Here is a 21627-nt window from a genome sequence, read left to right as displayed (position 1 = left end):
CCTCCAACTCTATGATTCTATGATTCTATATGATGTCATGGGGTGTTAGGAGAGCGTTAGTACCTTTGGTGGGGGAAATGTCATGCACCTTATCAGGTAATGTATCCACCACTGGTCCCCACCCTCCACTCAGCTCTCACCTGTGGCTGCCAGAAGCTGTCAGCATGGAACAGGGGCCACAATCCCAGGTACGGCTTCAACCAGCCGGCTAAACCAGGTGAGGATACCTGATGGGTCTCAAATCCTTGGTGGGTTGGGGAATTCTGCTGCAGGTGAAGGCAGGCCCTGGTGGATGGAGAGGATGAGAACAACAGTGAATCCCACAGTCAAGAAGGCAGATTCTTCCCATTCTGCAGAGGAAAGTGAGGGGAGATGGGGCTCGTCAACCAGGGAAGGGAGCCCATCGAGAAAGAAAACTCTGGTTGTAATACTTTGGTTCACTACTTCACGTCCTCTTGAGTTATCTTCAGGAGAAGAAAATGCTATGGAGGAAAACCTACAGAAATCCAGAGTCTAATTTCTATGATGGTTGGATGGTGCCCTGCACACCTCCTTCCACTCACTCCTGCAGCCAACCTGGTGCCTAATGTACTGCTCTGCTTTTTTTGGACCATATAAGCCAGGCTGAGAAGGGGGTCTTGTTGTCTAGGCAGCCCTGAACCCCCAAACACACTGTCCAGGCTCACAGTGCTGCTAACACAGCAGTTTCAGGGGGAGCGATGATCTCAGACCTGTGTATCAAAATCTCTCCAATGTGGAATATGTAAAACAGAAGTGCTGTTTATATCATACATCAATTAAAAACTAATCAGAGTATTTGTCTTTTGAATAAAAGACCACCAAGTATCTGATGGCCCCTTCCAAGCTAATAAAATATTGTGCCCGGAGCTTTTGTGGGTGCAGGACCACGAAAGCTTCTTCCACCATTATCCTTCCAATTGGGATTCAGGCCTCACCATGGAACTCAAACTACGCTGGTTGCGCTGGATTATGATCTCCGATGCGCTAGAGTCCGAGGGGAAAGCTGTTTCCTGGTTCTGCTGGATCTCTCAGCGGCTTTGGAGACCTTTGACCTTGGTATCCTTCTGGACCCTCTAGGGGAGCTGTGGGGCCTGCTATGCAGTGGTTCCCCTCCTTCCTCCTGGGCCATGTCCAGAACATGGTGTTGGGGGGTGAGTGTTCTGACCCCTGGGTGCTCCCTTGTGTTTGCAAGGTTGCCGTAAACGACAGTCCCACCCACAAACTCTCATTCACACACAGCCAGTCAATTTGGTGGGGGGAACACACACCTCGCCTGTGCTGATACTGGCAGTCTTTCGCCTGTATAGGCACAGCCTGTGTGTTGAGCCTCCAGCCACACAGGGACTGTCTATCATGAAAATGGGTCCTTTGACTGGGAAGATTCATGCAATGGCTATCATTGGATGATGATGGGTTGTATCTCAGCTTGTCAGTCACTCTGACACTGCCTTCAAAGAATAAGAGGAACAGATACGCTTTTGAGGTGCAACTTCTATATCAATCATGAGAGCCATTCCATGGACTCTGCACTCCTGTTTCTGATGACAGGTATACATTATCCTCATCCTCAATGAACCATGCAGTGGAAAAGACACTTAAAGATGGAAGCCTGAGAGAGAGGAAAAGGTTTCTGGCTGATTCCTGGGTAGGACTGAGGAAACAAAGAGCCGCTTCTGAGAAGGCCTCTCCCCTCCTCTCTTCCTCTTGGAATTTCCTCTCCTCTCCAGGGGGACCAATGGTTGGACTTGGCAGAACCACTGTATCTGCCATTAATTTTATTTTGAATTGATATTAGAATTAGAATTGATATTAGAATGAATTGATTTTAGAATGCATTTTAATTAATTGTGATTTTATGTAAACTGCGTTATTTTTATTGTTAGCTTATGGGGCTTATGGGGTGGGAATCGGGTGGAGCTTGCAGGAGGGAATCTTCCGTCTTGTTAACGGATAAATCTGAGGGCCCCTCTGGAAAAAAAACAAGGACACCAGCCAGGAGTACCAGAGCAAAACAGCAGCCTGTACGCTTGGTATTTATTGAAGACTGTCACGACAGGACTCCCACCTACCACAAGGTGGAACAAGATGGAAGCCCCAAACAAAAGAGAACCCAAACTTTATTAGCTAATCCCCATGTTACAGCCCCCAAAATACATCACTAATACATCACGGTTACATCATGAAAGGGGAGGTCTGGTGGCAGTAATCTGAGCATCCTGGACCCTGCCCCATGGTTGCCCTTGCCCTCCACCAAATACCCATCAAGTGTAAGAAAAGAGATATTTACATTTCCCTGCTAGGAGCAGAAGTGCGTCAGTACCCAGAGCAGAACAAGGGGGAGGGGTGCAAAAAACCATGACCACCATGTGGCCTGACTTATGCCCCCCCCCCACCAACAAAAAAGGAAATGGCTGGCTGGAGGGCAGTGGATGGCGTCACCAGGGGAGCCATGCCCCCGCTACAAAACAAAAAGACCCCCCCCCCACGGCTAGCTGGGGGCTCGCCCAGAAAGAAGAGGGGCAAAATTGTGGCCTAGCCTGGTGGAGGAACCATGCCCCTTCCAATCAGGCCAGAACTTACCTTAATCCGGCCGCCAGGACACGCTCCTGATGATCCTGATCCTAGAAGGAAGAAAACCAAAAGGGGCTTGGACAAAGGGGTCGGCCTCTTTTCTTTGGCCTTTGCCCCACTCAAGGCCGGCCACCCATTGTCCTCCCTGACCTGTTTCTCAGCCAAGTTAATCACACCCTTTTGTCTTCATCTGGGTTGGTTATTTCTGGAATGGCTACCTGTCTGGCACTCAGGTATCAGGATGCCAGGGATTATCACTCAGGCAGAGGGGCTGCTGAGTTGCTGAGCTCACATGTCTATAGGAATTTTTGAAGTTACCCCAGTTAGCCAGTACATAGAGACATTTATCAGTGAATTCTTATATTTGGTATCGTGCAGGAGAGGCCCTTTGAATAAATAGGAATAAACTGTGATGGAAGTGCTTTGTGGGGACAAGTCACAAAAGTGATGGTGCTGATTTTGGTAGTGGGCTGCATGTGCATGATATCTGCTGGAGGGGCAACTCCCCCCAACCTATACATAAATTACTGCAACAGTATGGGCAGGGCACTTGCTTATGGGGGCTTATGGGGTGGGAGTAGGATAGAGGTTGCAGGAAGGAAGGGGTGGGGGGACACGACCCCCGACTTTCCAGGGATCCCACTAGTAGCTTTGAAGGGGTGGCCGATTTCTGGGTGGGAGGGAGAATCCAAGGCGGCCCCTCGAGAGAATCCCCGCGGGCGCCACGATTGAGACGTGTCCCCAAAGACTGGTCTACCTAGCTCTCTCTCCCCCCCCCCACCATTGCTGCCTTTCCCTGCCCCAGGGATGCTCCCCCTCCCCACTTCCTCGACCCCCTCCCCCTGTCCCAGAGTATCCCCTGAACCCAGAGGCCCCCCTTGGCGCGGCTCACCCCACGCCCTGCGCTGCCATCTCTCCGTCCGGAGGGGCCCCCCAAGACGAGCAGCGGAGGGACAGGGGGTCTCTATCCAAGCGTCCATCACGCCCCTTAACCCTTTCATGGCCCACCTCCCTCCCCGCGGAACCCACGGAGTCCCAGGGATGCCTGCGCGGGAAGATGGAGCGAGGGGGCTTCGTTGGGATCCCCTGGGTGCGCTTCCTAAGGGTCCAAGGAAAACCCCCTTCGCAGCACGCGTGCAGGGATCCAGCTGCACGAAAGGCGCTTTGGGGAGCTCAAGGGGGTCTCTGGATCCTTCTCTCCCCTTCCCCCGCGACACCTTTACCTCTTTGTCCTCGCTCGCGGTTCTCCTTCCTGCAACATCCACGTGGGTGGGTGGGATTTACCTGCCGCCCCTCCTCCCCTTTCCGAAAGCGCGCGCCCCTAGAGCTACGGCGCAGAGCAGCAGTCCGGCGCAAAAGCTCCACTTCCAGGAGAAGCAGGCAGTTTGGGGAGGGGATTTGGGGTTTGCGGTGGCGGGGTGTGGGAAGGATGTGCCGGGAGGGTGGAATTTGGGGGGGCGGGGAGGAGAGGAAGGCTTCCCCCCTCCCCTCTTCCTTCTGTGAATCAGGAGATGGGGGCTGGGCTGATCCCGGCAATCCTACTGCAAAGTGGGGTGTGTCCACCCCCCAATGTTTATATTGCAAAATCCTTCCCTCCCCCACCCCACGCCACGAGCTTAGATCCCTCCGTGTTTTAGGTATTGCTGCTGTTAAATCCGGGGGGGGGGGGGGCAGTCAAGACAGAAATCCATCGGGATGGTGGATTGAATCCTGATACTTTCCAAGGTGAAGCTCAGGAAAGCATTGCAGCTAGGGGGATGTGTGAATACTATTGTGGTGCTTTGGGGAAGAGGGTAGTTAAAAGGTGTGGGAAACTGGGGTTGTGGTGGAGCGATGAACCCCAAAGGACTGAGAATGCACTGTGAACTGGACTGGCCCACTCTAGCCTCACCCCCTTACCTAAAAGCCTGACTCCCCGCAATGTGACAGGATTGTGACTCCTGCCCTCAGCAAGCAAAATACCCCCATTCCTTGAAATAGAGGGAGCCGTGGGCTGTGGCTCTGTCTGTGTCTCTCAGGCAAAGCGGGGCTGCTCTGAGTATTTTGCTAGCAGTTAAAATTGCACTTTTGGGGGAAAGAGCTTTCTTTTTGTGTGCTTTGCATTGAGACTTGTGTTTCCAGCTCAGCCAGGAGAGCTGGGGCTGGAGGGTCAGCTGTATGTGTGTGTGTGTGTGTGAGAGAGAGAGAGAGAGAGAGAGAGAGAATGAGAGAGAGAGGAAAACACCCCCCCCACACACACACAGCAACAACAGGCTCCCAGCTCTGTGTGTGTCTATGTATTTTATTGTCTCTATCTCGGCCAAGAGGGGCTGAGGCTGAGAGGAAAGAGGAGTTTTCTCACTTTGTGTTTTCCTTGAAGGCTCCTCTTCGGCTGAGGGCTGGGGCTGCAGAGAACGGGCTCATTCCCCCCTTGGCACAACTGCGAGTTCTCTGCCCAGGACTGGCGGGCTGTGCAGCCGAGGGCGGCATTTATTTATGAGTCTTTTTTCTTTCTATAGTCTCTTTTGAGAGCCAGTGTGGTGTAGTGGTTAAGAGCGGTAGTCTCCTAATCTGGGGAACCGGGTTCGCGTCTCCGCTCCTCCACATGCAGCTGCTGGGTGACCTTGGGCCAGTCACACTTCTCTGAAGTCTCTCAGCCCCACTCACCTCACAGAGTGTTTGTTGTGGGGGAGGAAGGGAAAGGAGATTGTTAGCCGCTTTGAGACTCCTGAAGGGGAGTGAAAGGCGGGATATCAAATCCAAACTCTTCTTCTTCTTCTTCTTTTCAAGGTACTACTGTATTTTATCTGCAACATGTTGGAAGGGCAGGGAGTCCCCTTTGTGTAACAACTTAAGCAGGAGGGCATAAGGGGGGGGTCACACTCACAGGAGGAATGGACTCCGTTACAAGGCATGGTGAATAATTTTGGCAAATTCAATCGCAAATATGGTAGAGCGATGAACCCCAAACGACTGAGAACTCCCTGCGAACAGCCCCCCCCCCCCGGCTCGTGGGATCTGGACCTAACCAACCAGGTCTTTTGAAGCGTGGCAAAACACCCTGGATGTTCGGAGCAGTTTGCATACGCAGACTCCTAGGTAGCGGTCCTGATACGTGGCTACAGAAGTTGAAAGGACAGTATTGTACCTCGCTGATGGTGCAGTGGGCACTGGAGGAGGCAAAAGTAATCAAATCCCAGAAGAAAGAGCACTTTTCCAGAGGAGAACTGGTTTCTCTGTTTTGTGATTCTTGATGTCAGAATTGTGATGTCAGAATCACAATTTTGTGATTCTTGATGTCAGAATTGTCAGTATCTCAGGCTCACAGGCAGAGGTACCTGGCCTCCCCCGAGGCAATTGAGCGAGATACTTTGTGTTTACCGTCCGTCTGCGACCTCCGGCAGGCTAGGTAAACAAACCGGCGATCCTCCTCAAACGTGAGCAGGACACACCCTCCTCCTTCTCTCCCTCCCTGCACTCCCCCAGGGAGGGGAAGAAAGACAGACAGGAGTCCTTTCTACATGTTTTATTCCTGTCACTCAACAGTACATAGAAATGTGACTGTTCCCTTCAGACTCCATCAGAAGAGTCTCAACTCCTCCCCTGTACTTCCAGCACAGGTCAGATGACACACTGAGCTAACATCCGGTGCTCAGTACAGAGAATAGGCTCCACCTTTTCTCCAACAGTACATCTGCACTGTTTTGCATTCCAGCCATCTGGAGCTGGCTTTTGCCTTGGTGCTTTTTCCCAACATCCTCCCCCAAAAGCATCAATTGGCAAAACATGATCCAGAGAAGAGAACAAACAGTTGTTATACATATAACAGTCCCCTGTTGTTTCAGTTCCACCCTTGGAACTCCCCACCACTGGTTTCACCAGTGTACCTCTCTGGTTGTCTGGCTTCCAAGGAATGAGTGCTTCTGCATTACCTTGGCTAGCTACCCTCTGTTGTGTCTTTGTCTCTGACTTAGACACTGCTTTAACCTGCTTTGAGTTGTTAACAATAGCAACACATGCAACAGCTAAGTTAGCAAACTCTTTTGAGTACCTCTTTGGTGGTACACCCTTTGTAACTCTCTCAGACCTGCGTATGAGGTTCTGATCCTCTGTGCTCACTGGTTCAACCTTTGGACTCTGTTGAGAACCAGTAGCAATCAGTGGTTCTTCCTTCACCTGTGAAGGTCTATCCATTGTGTGAGATTTCCTCTCAATGACTGTTACAACTGAACTCTCTGAGCTATCACTGTCATCGTCAGTACCACTGTAATCTGTGACATCAGAAAAATCATCATCATCATCTGAATTGTCACCTGTGGGAAATGTCTGTTCTACAACCCGCTCTTGCTCTGGAGCACTCTCTAGGAACTTTGTGAGAATCACCTGACCAGATTCAGACAAAATTACTCTGTAGAGACCTTTTTCATAACCCACAAAAATGCCTCTGGCATTCTTTACTCCACCTGGAGCTTCTGTTCTCACATGAGACCCGAAAACCTTAAAATAGGCAACAGAAGGTTTTCTATTGAACAGCTTCTCAAAAGGAGAACATCCCAACTCTGTTGAGACCTTTCTCAACCAAACATGAAGATAGGACGCTAGCTATTCGGCCCAATATTCATGTGACAAATGTGAACTCAGCAATTGCACATTCATCCCCTTTTGCAATTCTTTGTTCACCCTCACACAGACCCCCCTGTTCCACGCTTCTTGCGAAACTGCCACTTTGTGGTCTATCCCTTTTCCATCCAGGAACTTCTGAAACTTCTGTAACAGAAAAACTTGCTTGTCATCTGTGAAAAGACAATCAGTGTTAGCATCATGCATATTTTTAACCTTGTCACAAAACTCCTGAAACTTTTCTAAAGTTTCTTGCGGTTTCTCCATCATATAAACCCAAGAATAATTAGTGAAACAATCCACACACAAAAGGTAATACTTTGCACTGCCTCTAGATGGTTCTAGAGGACCAATCACATCAGCATACACCCGCTGAAATGCTCTGTCGACCTTCTTGGTCTTGGTCACCTTCCTGGTGCTCACACTGGTCACTTCTGCAAGAGAGATTTCGTTAGAAACAGAAGAATTACATTTCATGTAATCACTTTGATCAAAAGTCAACAAATACAGTCCATCTTTCTCTTTGGCAGTAAGAAACAGTTCTCCATCGTTGTAGATCTTGCAGCTTTTAGCATCATAGGACAGTTTCAGTCCTTTCTTTGCAATCTGCGACACGCTCAGCAGATTAAATCTCAGTTCTGGAACCAGGTAAACATCACTTATAGTCAAGTTCAGACTCTCAAGATACACAGTCCCAATTCCAGTCACTTCCAACTCCTGACCGTTGGGCTGTTTCACAGTGAAGCTTTGCTTCCTCAACGTCGAAAATAGTCCTCTGTGCGGGCACATATGAACCGTGGCGCCCGTGTCAATTATGAACGAGTTCCCAACATCTGGCGTGGTTCCTTTCGCCATCATAGCCTTTGCAGGTTTCACCTGGCACTTGGAACGGCTTTTGCCTGACGCCTCAGGCTTCGTAGAGCTGCTCTTTGCTCTTCTTGACTGTCGTGGCTTTCTACAGTTCCGCTGTAGATGCCCAGTCTGTCCACAATTGTAGCATCGGACAGCACTCAATGCTACTCCATGCTCCCTAGTAGCATCATCAGTGGGGGAATTAGAACTCTGTTCTTCCCTCCCCCTGTCAGCAACACCCATTGCACCTTGTTCAGGAACACCAACAGTTCCAACAGCCACAGTTCCTGCACTCTCCCCTCTGGGGTCAAAGCTCTCCTCAGCTTTCGTTGAGCTCTTAGGAACTTGGCCAGCATCATCTTGGCTCACCCCTTCTGGGGTAGTTATTCATCCAGACCCTGATGAATAACTGTCTCTGGTCAGGGGAGATGAGTTAGGCAAGTCTCCCCCCTTCTTGGGATCCATTTTGAATCCAAGCCTCTCGCTTTCAAACAAGCTGTAAAATCCAACAGTTGTTTTTTCCTTTCTCACGCAGGCAAAACTGCAAGTTGTTTACGCTTTTTGCACCTGGCAGCTAAACTCAGGCTGCTATGAAAAGTCCCTTCCAAGGGCACGTAAACTTTGTAGCCAAAACACTCTCTGGTTTTGTTTCGCTTTCCCAGGCTCACAGTCCAGCCCCTTTGCCAGTAACTTTCCAACTTTCCGTTACCTAGCAACAATGCATTTCAATAGGACATCTTATCTTAACCACAAGAATTTGTGGAATGCAGGCCTCTTCTCCCGGAGCTGTATTTTTCCAAGACGCAGCTCCTCGTGAACCAGTGAATTAATCAGACTGCGTTCACACGTTTAGCCCGAAATGCAGCATACCTGGAACTCCGTTGCTTGGAAAACACTTCTTCTTTCCACCAGCTGTCTGTTGAGCCTCTGGCTTCTCTCAGACGCCTCTCTTCCTCCTTGGAGCAGAGGAGGACAATCCACCAGCCTCACATGCAGATGTCCGATGAATCGCAACCATCCGAAGGCTGCCATATGTTGGGAAAAAGCACCAAGGCAAAAGCCAGCTCCAGATGGCTGGAATGTTCGGAGCAGTTTGCATACGCAGACTCCTAGGTAGCGGTCCTGATACGTGGCTACAGAAGTTGAAAGGACAGTATTGTACCTCGCTGATGGTGCAGTGGGCACTGGAGGAGGCAAAAGTAATCAAATCCCAAAAGAAAGAGCACTTTTCCAGAGGAGAACTGGTTTCTCTGTTTTGTGATTCTTGATGTCAGAATTGTGATGTCAGAATCACAATTTTGTGATTCTTGATGTCAGAATCACAAAACAGAGAAACCAGTAGGAGAACACTTCAATCTCCCAGGACATTCTATACAAGATCTCAAAGTAGCTGTTTTACTACAAAGGAATTTCAGAAATAGACTGGAAAGAGAAGCTGCTGAATTGCAACTCATTACCAAACTTAAAACAATGGAGAGACCTGGTCTGAACAGAGACATTGGATTCTTATCTCATTATACATGACTAAACCATTTCTCACCTTCTCACCCCTTGCCTTTTCCTGTAAGACCTATTACAGTCGTTAAGAGTTGTCAACAGGCTCATCTCAGCTATCTGCCAATCTCCAATTCCCACCACCCTTCTGAGTAATACCCCTCCCCACCTTCTCACTATATAGAAGGATCTGGCAACTTCTGTTTCAGTGTATCTGAAGAAGTGTGCATGCACACGAAAGCTTATACCAAGAACTAACTTAGTTGGTCTTTAAGGTGCTACAGGAAGGAATTTTTTTATTTTGACATTTAAATGGGTTCTTACATGTGAGCGTCTCTGGATGTTCCTTAAACAATCCATTGTAAATAAAGCACTTTTTGCAATCTTTTCATTTAAACTGCTTCTCCTCTTTGAGTTTGTTGATGGTTTGAAGGGTTTCAAGTAGTAAAGTTCTTCCTGTCCGTGAGTCTGTTGATTTAGAATTTCCACTAGGACTGAACCTCTATCTACTTTCCTGATATTTATAAGGTTTGGCTTTTGTTTGAGTTTGTTGACATAAATCAAGGGTTCCACTCTGACTGGAGCTCCTTCCACAGTCCATACATTTACACAGTTTCTCCGCTGTGTGTCTGCTGATGTTTTCTAAGGTGTCCATTCTGCCTGAAGGTCTTTCCGCACTCCATGCATGTAAATTGTTTCTCCCCTGCGTGAGTCTGTTGATGTCTTCTAAGTTTTCCATTATCACGAAAGCTCTTTCCGCACTCCATGCATGTAAATGGTTTCTCCCCTGTGTGAGTCTGTTGATGTATATTGAGGTGTCCATTCTGACTGAAGCTCTTTCCGCACTCCAGGCATTTACATGGTTTCTCCCGTGTGAGTCCGTTGATGTGTTCTAAGTTGTCCATTATCACCAAAGCTCTTTCCGCACTCCATACATGTAAATGGTTTCTCCCCTGTGTGAGTCTATTTATGTATATTGAGGTGTCCACTCTGACTGAAGCTCTTGCCACACTCCATACATTTATATGGTTTCTACCCTGTGTGAGTCCGTTGATGTATTCTAAGGGTTGCATTGAAACTAAAGCTCTTTCCGCACTCCATACATTTAAATGGTTTCTCCCCTGTGTGAGTCCGGTGATGTGTTCTAAGTTTGCCATTATCACTAAAGCTCTTTCCGCACTGCATACATTTAAATGGTTTCTCTCCTGTATGTGTCTGCTTATGTATATTGAGGTGTCCACTCTGACTGAAACTCTTTCCACATTCCATACATTTAAATGGTTTCTCCCCTGTGTGAGTCTGCTGATGTTTTCTAAGATTTCCATTATTACTAAAGCTCTTTCCACACTCCATACATGTAAATGGTTTCTCCCCTGTGTGAGTCTGTTGATGTGTTCTAAGGGTTGCATTGAAACTGAAGCTCTTTCCGCACTCCAGGCATTTAAATGGTTTCTCCCATGTGAGTCCGTTGATGTTTTCTAAGTTGTCCATTATCACTAAAGCTCTTTCCGCACTCCATACATGTAAATGGTTTCTCTCCTGTGTGAGTCTGTTTATGTATATTGAGGTGTCCACTCCGACTGAAACTTTTCCCACATTCCATACATTTATATGGTTTCTCCCCTGTGCTATTCTGTTGATGTCTTCTAAGTTGTCCATTATCACTAAAGCTTTTTCCACACTCCATACATGTAAATGGTTTCTCCCCTGTGTGAGTCCGTTGATGAATATTGAGGTGTCTACTCTGACTGAAGCTCTTTCCACACTCCATACATGTAAATGGTTTCTCCCCTGTGTGAGTCCGTTGATGTTTTTTAAGGGTCCCATTATCATCAAAGCTCTTTCCGCACTGCATACATTTAAATGGTTTCTCTCCTGTATGTGTCTGTTTATGTATATTGAGGTGTCCACTCTGACTGAAACTCTTTCCACATTCCATACATTTAAATGGTTTCTCCCCTGTGTGAGTCTGTTGATGTTTTCTAAGATTTCCATTATTACTAAAGCTCTTTCCACACTCCATACATTTAAATGGTTTCTCCCCTGTGTGAGTCCGTTGATGTGTTCTAAGGGTTGCATTGAAACTGCAGCTCTTTCTGCACTCCAGGCATTTAAATGGTTTCTCCCCTGTGTGAGTCCGTTGATGAATATTGAGGTGTCCACTCTGACTGAAGCTCTTTCCACACTCCATACATGTAAATGGTTTCTCCCCTGTGTGAGTCTGTTGATGTATATTGAGGTGTCCACTCTGACTGAAACTCTTTCCACATTCCATACATGTAAATGGTTTCTCCCCTGTGTGAGTCTGTTGATGTTTTCTAAGATTTCCATTATTACTAAAGCTCTTTCCACACTCCATACATTTAAATGGTTTCTCCCCTGTGTGAGTCCGTTGATGTGTTCTAAGGGTTGCATTGAAACTGAAGCTCTTTCCGCACTCCAGGCATTTAAATGGTTTCTCCCCTGTGTGAGTCCGTTGATGAATATTGAGGTTTCCACTCTGACTGAAGCTCATTCCACACTCCATACATGTAAATGGTTTCTCCCCTGTGTGAGTCTGTTGATGTATATTGAGGTGTCCACTCCGACTGAAACTTTTCCCACATTCCATACATTTATATGGTTTCTCCCCTGTGTGAGTCCGTTGATGTTTTCTAAGTTGTCCATTATCACTAAAGCTTTTTCCACATTCCATACATGTAAATGGTTTCTCCCCTGTGTGAGTCCGTTGATGAATATTGAGGTGTCCACTCTGACTGAAGCTCTTTCCACACTCCATACATGTAAATGGTTTCTCCCCTGTGTGAGTCTGTTGATGTATATTGAGGTGTCCACTCTGACTGAAACTCTTTCCACATTCCATACATGTAAATGGTTTCTGCCCTGTGTGAGTCTGTTGATGTTTTCTAAGATTTCCATTATTACTAAAGCTCTTTCCACATTCCATACATTTATATGGTTTCTCCTCTGTGTGAGTCCGTTGATGAATATTGAGGTGTCCACTCTGACTGAAGCTCTTTCCACACTCCATACATTTATATGGTTTCTCCCCTGTGTGAATCCGTTGATGTATATTGAGGTGTCCACTCTGACTGAAGTTCTTTCCACACTCCATACATTTATATGGTTTCTCCCCTGTGCTATTCTGTTGATGTCTTCTAAGTTTTCCATTATTCCTAACGCTCTTTCTGCACTCCATACCTTTAAATGGTATCTCCCCTGTTGGAGGTCGTTGATGTGAACTATGTGTGCTCATTCAATGAAGAATATTGCACATTTTAATTTCTATTCGTAATGAAACGAAAGGTGCACCATTCCCTGGAGTTTTGACTGTCTTCTCCATCCCCTTCTTCAGAGTGGGAGGAAAGTAAATCCTGTTGGGTTTCAAGGAAGAGAATTAAGGGAAAGACAACACATCAACCTCCATTAGCACATTCTCCTATTTCAACGTCTCCTACACTCCCTCACCTCCTACCCATGTTCCCAATTTTTAGGAACTGAAGTTGCCATGTCAAATGATAGTAATTCAAGAGCACCTTTCCAAATCCTCAATCAATGTTCACAAAGCAGCATGATTCTTTAAAGAGTGATGTGCTGCCTGATCTCGTGCCCGTCTTCTGACGCAGGACTATCCTAAAATGACACTGAAAAGCAGGATATTCAAGGCAAATAGATAAACTGTCGTTAGTGGAATGTGTAGTACCTTGAAAATGTTGTATTGATTCACTAATGGCCTGAAGTTGTGTTATTTCTGGGGACATGAATTTATTCCTGTTCTGTCTTAAAAGATCATAATCATACGATGTCATGGGGTGTTAGGAGAGCGGTAGTACCTTTGGTGGGGGAAATGTTATGCACCTTATGGGGTAATTTATCCACCACTGGTCTCCACCCTGCACTCAGCTCTCACCTTTGGCTTCCGGAAGCTGTCAGCATGCAATAGGGGCCACAATCCCAGGAACGGCTTCAACCGGCCTGCTAAACCAGGTGAGGATAGCTGCTGGGTCTCAAATTCTTGGTGGGTTGGGGAATTCTGCTGCAGGTGATGGCAGGCACTGGTGGATGGAAAGGATGAGAACAACAGTGAATCCCACAGTCAAGAAGGCAGATTGTGCCCATTCTGCAGAGGAAAGTCAGGGCAGATGGGGCTCGTCAACCGGGGAAGGAAGCCCATCGCGAAGGAAATCTCTGGTCGTAATACTTTGGTGCACTCCCTCACTTCCTCTTTTTTTTTTTATAAAAAAAATATTTATTTATTTATACATACAACAAGAAAAAAAACACACAAAAAAACACAAATACCAAATTACACACAAATTACAAAAATAACCATAGACACATAATTTTCTTGGTAAACAATAAAACATCTATTGGTCTTAACACTAAAGACCCAACTTCCCGTCTATTCCATATTTCAAATTCATATTAAGTATTGCCACTACACACATTTTTTTTATAATTAAACTTATTCTCAATAAATCTAATTTCTTCTATCTACCTAGCAACTATCACTGAAGTTCCTCGAATGCTGCAACAGAATTTAAACTAATATATTTATTTTTCAGATATTCTTTGAAAACCTCCCATTTAGAAACAAATTCCTGTTTTGATTTATTCTTTATTTTTTCTGATAAACCATCTAATTCGGCATATTCTGTCAGCTTTTGGATCCAATCTTGTATAGAGGGGATTTCATTACTCTTCCATTTTGCTGCGATCAAAACTCTTGCTGCCGCCATTGCATATAAAAAGATACCCTTCCTCTTTTCTGGAATATCCAGATCTGTTATTCCCAGGAGGTAGGCCTCTGGTTTTTTATTGAAAGAGATCTTTAGCATTTTTTGCAGTTCTGCATGTATACTCTCCCAGAATACCTGTATTTTCCTACATATCCACCACATATGGTAGAATGTTCCTGAGTCTCCGCATCTCCAACAATTACTTGACACATTTTTATACATTTTTGAAAGTTTCCATGGTGTTAGATACCATCGATGTTGCATTTTTTGAAAGTTCTCTCTAATTGTGTAACAGTTTGTGAATTTCCAATTGATCTTCCATAAATTTTCCCATTGGGCCATGGTTCCCTCACTTCCTGAAGGAGCGTCTCCACCCCCATCGTTCCACCTGGACACTGAGGTCCAGCACCGAGGGCCTTCTGGCAGTTCCCTCACTGCCAGAAGCCAAGTTACAGGGAACCAGGCAGAGGGCCTTCTCGGTAGTGGCGCCTTCCCTGTGGAGAACAACAACTACCAGGCTTTTAGAAGACATCTGAAGGCAGCCCTGTTTCGGGAAGCTTTTAATGTTTGATGTATTATAGTATTTTAATATTCTTTTGGAAGCCGCCCAGAGTGGCTGGGGAAGCCCAGCCAGATGGGCGGGGTATAAATAATGAATTATTATTATTATTATTATTATTATTATTATTATTATTCCTCTTGAGTTATCTTCAGGAGAAGAAAATGCTATGGAGGAAAACCTACACAAATCCAGAATGGACTCTCTAAGAATGTTGGATGGTGCCCTGCACACCTCCTTCCAGCAACTCCAATGGCCCCTTGAAAGCTAATGAAAGTCTTGGGCCTGGAGCTTTTGGAGGGGCAGGACCAGGAAAGCTTCTGCCACCATTATCCTTCTGATTGCGATTCAGGCCTCATCATACGACAGAAACTACCCTGGTTGCACTGCTTGATGATCTCCGATGGGCTAGAGACCAAGGGGAAAGCTCTTTCCTGGTTCTGCTGGATCTCTCAGCAGCTTTGGAGACCTTTGACCATGGTATCCTTCTGGACCCACTAGGGGAGCTGAGGGCACTGCTGTGAAATGGTTCCCCTCCTTCCTCCTGGGCCATGTCCAGAAAGTGGTGTTGTGGGATGAGTGTTCAGACCCCTGGGCTCTCACTTGTGGGGTGCCTCAGGGCTCCGTCCTCTTCCCCCATGCTTTTTAATATCTATACGAAGTCACGGGGAGAGATCATCAGCGGGTTTGGGCTGCGTGTTCCCCAGTATGTGGATGATACCCAGCTCTTCCTCTCTTTTAAATTTGAACCAGTGAAGGTCCTGTGTGAGTTTCTGGAGGCAGTTGGAGGATGGATGGCGGCTAACAGATTGAGGTTGAATCTTGACAAGACAGAAATACTGTCCCAGGGGGAAAGGGGGCAGGCAGATGTGGAAGACTCCCTAGACCTGATGGAGGTAACTGTGCCCCAAAAGGACCAGGTGCACAACCTGGGGGTCATTTTGGACTCACAGCTGTCCATGGAGGCGCAGGTCAATTTTGTGTCCAGGGTAGTTGTCTGCCAGCTCCATCTGGTATGCTGGTTGAGACCCTACATGCCTGGAGACTGTCTCCCCAGAGTGGTGCATGCTCTGGTGATCTCCCGCTTGGATGACTGCCATGTGATACATGGGGCCATCTTTGAAGGTGACTCGTAAACTGCAACTAATCCAGAATGTGGCAGCTAGACAACAGAATGGGAGCAGCCACTGAGACAACATAACACCAGTCCGAAAGGATCTTCACTGACTCCCAGTACAGTGGTGCCCCGCAAGACGAATGCCTCGCAAGATGAAAAACTCACTAGACGAAAGGGTTTTGCGTTTTTCGAGTCGTTCCGCAAGACGAATTTCCCTATGGGTTTGCTTCGCAAGACGAAACGTCTTGCGAGTTCTTGCGAGTTTGTTTCCTTTTTCTTAAAGCCGCTAAGCCGTTAATAGCCGCTAAGCCGTTAATAGCCGCTAATAGCCGTGCTTCACAAGACGAAAAAACCGCAAGACGAAGAGACTCGCGGAACGGATTAATTTCGTTTTGCGAGGCACCACTGTACATTTCTGAGAACAATTCACATTGTTGGTGCTGACCTTTAAATTGCTGTGGTTGCATTTTTCAGGCATAGATTCCTGTTATGCCTTCTGTCACAAATTTATTTGCTGAAGGAATTTTTTGCTGTCTCTGAGCTTTTTTTCCTACTCTGCTAATTGTATGTCGGACTTGCTCTGGAGATCATTATGGAGGAGCAAGATCATTGACCTAAAGCCCTACAGCCTCACTCTCTGTAGACCTGAAGGAGCGTCTCCACCCCCATCGCTCATTCTGTACACTGAGGTCCTCCTTCGAGGGTCTTCTGCTGGTTCACCCCCCCCACCCCCATTGAGAAGCGAAGTTACAGGGAAGCAGGCAGAGGGCAAGGAAATGGGCAACTATCTGACATTTAGAAGACAGCTGAAGGCAGCTCTGTATCAGGATGTTTTGAATGTCTGATGTTTTACTGTCTTTTATATGTACTGTAATTTGCCCAGAGTGGCTGGGGAAACCCAGCCAGATAGGCAGGGTAGAAATCCTACAATCATTCTTATTATACTGTGATTTTTTTGTAGATATTTTGGAATTCGTACTGCAATATCAGTTCATGAAATGTTATGGGTGGAGAAAATCACAGGGATGCCATAAACGGTAATCCCACCCACAAACTCTCATTCACATACAGTCTGTAAATTAGGGGAGGTCACACACCTCACCGGTGCTAATACTGACAGTCTTTGGCCTGTATAGGCACACCTTATATGTAGAGCCTCCAGCCACAAGCACTGTCTACCATGAAAATGGGGCCTTTGACTGGGAAGAATCTCAGCTTGTCAGTCACTTTGACACTGCCTACAAAGAATAACAGGGACAGAAATGCTTTTGAGGTGCAACTTCTATATCAGTTGTGAGAGCCATTCCATGGACTCTGCACCCCTGTCTCTGATGACAGGTGTACATTATCCTCATCCTCAATGAAAAGACATTAAAGATGGAAGCCTGAGAGAGAGGAAAAGGTTTCTGGCTGCTTCCTGGGTGGGATTGCAGAAACAAAGAGCCGCTTCTGAGAAGGCCTCTCCCCTCCCCTCTTCCTCTTGGAATTTCCTCTCCTCTCCAGGGGACCAATTGTTGGACTGGGCAGAATCGCTGCGTCTGGGCAGGGGCTTATGGGGGCGGGCAGAGGATGGAGATTGCAGGAAGGAAGGGAAGGGGGTACAGGACCCCTCACTTTCCAGGGATCCCTCTCAAGTCGCTTTGAAGGGGTGGCCGATTCCTGGGCTGGATGGAGAAGCAAAGGAGGCCCCTTCAGAGATTCCCCGCGGGCGCCACGATGAAGACGTCTCCTCAAGGACTGGTCTTCCTGTATCTCTCTCCCCCCGCCCCCATGCCAATGCTGCCCTTCCCCGCCCCAGGGATGCTCCCCCCGACTTCCTCGACCCCCTCCCTCTTTCCCTGAGTCTCCCCTGCACCCAGAGGCCGCCTTGGCAGGGCTCACCCCTCGCCCCCTTCTCCCAATCCAGAGGACACCCCCCGCCCAACACGTGCCACACGGGGGTCTCTATCCAGGCGTCCCTCGCGCCCGTTAACCGTTTCATGGCCCGCCTTTCTCCGTGCAGATCCCACAGGGCCCCAGGGATGCCTGTGCGGGGGAAACGGGGCAAGGAGGCCTTCGTGGGGACCCCCTGGGTGGGGGCCCCATGTCCGCCGCTGCCAAGGCGCCTAAGGGGCCCACGAAATATGCTTTTGGGAGCTGGCGGGGGTCTCTGGGTCCTTTTCTCCCCTCCCCCCGCAACCCCATTACCTCTTTGTCCTCGCTCCCGATTCTCCTTTCCTTTCCTGCAACATCCACGGGGGGGTGTCCTCCCCTGCCGCCCCTCCTCCCCTTTCCGAAAGCGCCCCCCCCCCCCAGAGCTACGGCGCAAAGCAGCAATCCGGCGCAGAAGAGCCACTTCCGGGAGAAGCAGGCAGTTTGGGAGGAGGGTTCATCCCCCCCCCCATTCCGGGAACAGAGGTCGGGTGGCGAGGCGAAGGAGCAACATATTGGGGAGGGGATTTGGGGTTGTGGGGGCGAGGTGAGAGAAGGATGTGCCGGGAGGGGAGGGAAAGAATTGAGACGGGACGGGGAGGAAGGTTATTCCCCTCCCGTTTTCCTCCTCTAGATCAGGAGAGCAGGGGAGGGGCTGATCCTGGCAATCCAATTACAAATTGGGGTCCCCCACCCCACAATGTTTACATTGCAAAATCCTTCCCTCGCCCACCCCACGCCATGAGCCGTGCGTCCGTGCTTTAGGTATTGCCGCTCTTCAGACCAGGATGGGGGGGACTGTTATACGACTCCCCAAAACCCCAAGTCCCCACCACAGGCTCTGACTAAGGCCAGGACAATGACCGTGGACACAGGCACCTTCCATTTTACAACAGCGAAGAGGCTCAGAGAAGCAGCCTATACAATTGTAGCAAGAAGCGGATACCTTGAATAGTACTGTGTCCTCCGAGTATCCAATATAGAAAACTGTAGAAACGTCAAATACCGGTAATCGCCAAAATTCAACGGTTTGACGGATGTCCTTGGTTCCCACGACTAATGACTCCTCTGGAATTCGGGGATCCAGGGCTCCCCCTGACTCCATAATCCCTTAGGAGGCAGGAGGCGATCCAGGGCAGCACATGCCCCAGGCAGAAATCCATCGGATTATGGATTATTCTGGTACTTTGGGGGAAAGGTGTGGGAAACTGGGGCTGTTGACAGGGGTGGGTGATTGGTCCATGTTTCTGAATGCCAAAGACTCCTACTTTGTGACAAATCTGTGATGCATCAAAGATGCTGTGGAAAAATGTATTGTGGGAAATGGGGAGAGGTCTTAAAAATTCATGCAACCATATGTTCAGAGTACCTACTCTTGGTGTGTTTGAACCTTGTTGCAACAAATAAAGATCAGGTCTGCTGACCACTGTTTTGCATCTTTAACTTGGCTGGAGACTCCTTCTTTTGCTGACCAGAGGGACCCCCAGGGAGTGGCACCTTGACGAGCTGGGCAGCGGAGTAAATCCGCACCCCAGGATTTTTTCCTTCTCAACTCTTTCCCACCTGAGCCTCACCCCTAAAAGCCTGACACCCGCAATGTGACAGGATTGTGATTCCTGCCCTCAGCAAACAAAATAGCTCTCCCTCCCCCCACTGGAGCAAAGCAACCCTGGGATGCTGAGGTCCCCCAGTCCTTGAAGTGAAAAGGGGAGGGGCTTGGGAAACCTTCAGGGAGCAGGCGGGGAGGGGGCTTCCCAGGCTCCAGAAGTTCATTCTCAGTTATTCCTCCCCACCCTCTCCTCCTGCCTCTCCTGCTTTCCTACAGCTTCTTCACTTGTGGGGAAGCTGTGGCCCTTGCACAGGGGCCCCTTTGGCCTGATCCTGCAGGGCTTACCTGGCATTCCTCCAGATGCAGGTGAGCCCTCCTTTCTCCTTCAAGGTGAACAGGGTTTCCCAAATTTGGGTCTCCAGCTGTTTTTGGACTACAGCTGCCATCACCCCTAGCTAGCAAGACCAGTGGTCAGGGATGATGGTGGGAAAGATCGTAAAATAGCTCCTTCTCCTTACGGGATGCACAAGGAGCCTGTCTAGGAAACAGTCGGTCTCCCAACAGTCAGAGAAACTAACAGAGACCAACCAAGGTAATGCTGGCTCAAAGCGGCTGCTATGCCTGACCTTTTATTAAGGTAAGAAAGGTAAAGGATCCCTGGACGGTTAACTCCAGTCAAAGATGACTATGGGGTTGCAGTTCTCATCTCGCTTTCAGGCTGAGGGAACTGGCGATTGTCCACAGACAGCTTCCTGGTCATGTGGCCTGCAAGACTAAACCGCTTCTGGTGCATGACAGAAACCAGAGCGCACAGAAACACCGTTTACCTTCCCGCCACCTATTTATCTACTTGCACTGGTGTGCTTTCAGACTGCTAGGTTGGCAGGAGCCGGAGCAGAGCAATGGGAGCTCACCCCGTCGCGGGAATTCAAACTGCCAACCTTCCGATCAGCAAGACCATGAGGCACTGTGGTTTAGACCACAGTGCCACCCACATCCCCCCTGATCTTTTATTAATAGACCTTCTGCAGCAGGGTCTGAAGCCACTCACGCAGGAGGAAGGTGGGAACTCTGAACAAAAGAAAGACCATACTTTTATAAATTTCCACCCCACCGTTTCCCACCCTTGTAGATCTGTCATGGAGGACGTCAGGAAGGAGGTGCCGCAGGGTGAGGTTACAGGTGAGGATCGTTTGTGAAGTGGATGGTGATAGTGACATTATTCATGTGTTTGCAAAGTACCTGGTGCTGGGGTCTGGGCTGCACCCATTCTGTTAATGGCTGTCCCTTTTGTGATGCTGCAGGAATGGACAGAGGAAACAGCATTGGAAGCAACAAGCAGCGCATGTATGGGCGTTCACAGTTCCCACTGTTGTGCTAAGATGTGTGGAATGTGATCCATCAGAAGCAATACAAGTCAATCTGAGACAGATTGAATTGTATAATAGTGAGAAGCTCACACGAGCCTGCAACCAGCTATCTGCTGTGCATGTAAAAAGGGGAATGCGCTCTGCTTCATAAAGGAAATTGCTGCCACAAGTTTGGAAGGATATTAACAAACAATATATCCTCTCCTGCCACCCTGAACATTCCCACAAGATGCTCCCATCTTTGTGTCAGATTGGAACTCTTACTGGGAGAAGTCAGTCTTTATTTGTGAATGGCTGTTACTTTGTTTGAAGAATGGTTTATTCAATAAAAGTGTCTTAGTCATAAATGGGTGTTTTTTTTTATTGTAGACCCAGTAGAAGGCAGTGTGGAGTTGTCTATACTGCACACTGCAACAGTTTCACTTTGTTGCAGTTATTTTGTACAAAGTTTTACAAAGTCTGTTTCAGTAGCACATTCAAAGCATTACACAGTACGTTTGTGGTATCAACATGACCACGTTAGAGGCAAGGCTTTACACTTTTGGGACTATAATGTATACATTTTCTTAATAACAATCACAGAAACATAACAGAGAATCCGCCTCCTTTTCCATAGACAGTACATCAATGGGAATTCTAGTCAGGCTTTCGAGGTGGCTCTGGCAAGTGAGCCCAGCTGCATGTGACAAGGGTGGGGAGGAGTTCCTTCCTGTCAATCAGCTTTGCGTATAGGGGTGAGTGACGCTATTCCTCTGGCAGGAGTGATAGTGGGGCTTCCTTGCCCACTTCCATTCACCTCTGCCATCCCCAAATGGCAAGTCTCCTTCAGCGCTTCTGGGAGCAGA

At 48.0% G+C, this 21627-nt stretch overlaps 2 protein-coding genes across 5 annotated transcripts in view; both read right to left on the bottom strand.

Moving 5' to 3' along the window:
* LOC308486281 (uncharacterized protein) overlaps positions 1-18667 on the bottom strand; it is a 31832-nt gene extending 13165 nt beyond the window's left edge. The window contains exons 1-3 of one of the 4 annotated variants that reach the window (XM_081022959.1): positions 18140-18667; positions 2602-2642; positions 141-285 (exon numbers count right to left, since the gene is read on the bottom strand). The gene's annotated coding sequence lies outside the window, so the exon portion shown is untranslated. Of the gene's footprint in view, positions 1-140; positions 286-2601; positions 2643-3815; positions 3983-18139 lie in introns of those variants that run through there. The other 3 variants (XM_081022960.1, XM_081022954.1, XM_081022952.1) reach the window with 3 other exon arrangements.
* Positions 10975-13592, bottom strand: LOC308486280 (uncharacterized protein). The gene is made up of 2 exons (XM_081022950.1): positions 13448-13592; positions 10975-12911 (listed from the first exon to the last, which is right to left on the bottom strand). Exon 2 carries the CDS (start codon positions 12791-12793, stop codon positions 10979-10981), a length of 1815 nt encoding a protein of 604 aa, XP_080879076.1. The 5' UTR covers positions 12794-12911; positions 13448-13592; the 3' UTR covers positions 10975-10978.
* Positions 18668-21627: the final 2960 nt, after the last annotated feature.

This window comes from Podarcis pityusensis, assembly GCF_964106645.2.
Source record: "Podarcis pityusensis genome assembly, chromosome: 10".
NCBI classification, from domain to species: Eukaryota; Metazoa; Chordata; class Lepidosauria; order Squamata; family Lacertidae; genus Podarcis; species Podarcis pityusensis.
This window is presented reverse-complemented; position numbering and strand designations above follow the sequence as displayed.

Bases quoted from the DNA above. Each gene is read 5' to 3' on its own strand.
- LOC308486280 (XM_081022950.1), bottom strand. From the start codon at position 12,793: ATGAGCACACATAGTTCACATCAACGACCTCCAACAGGGGAGATACCA.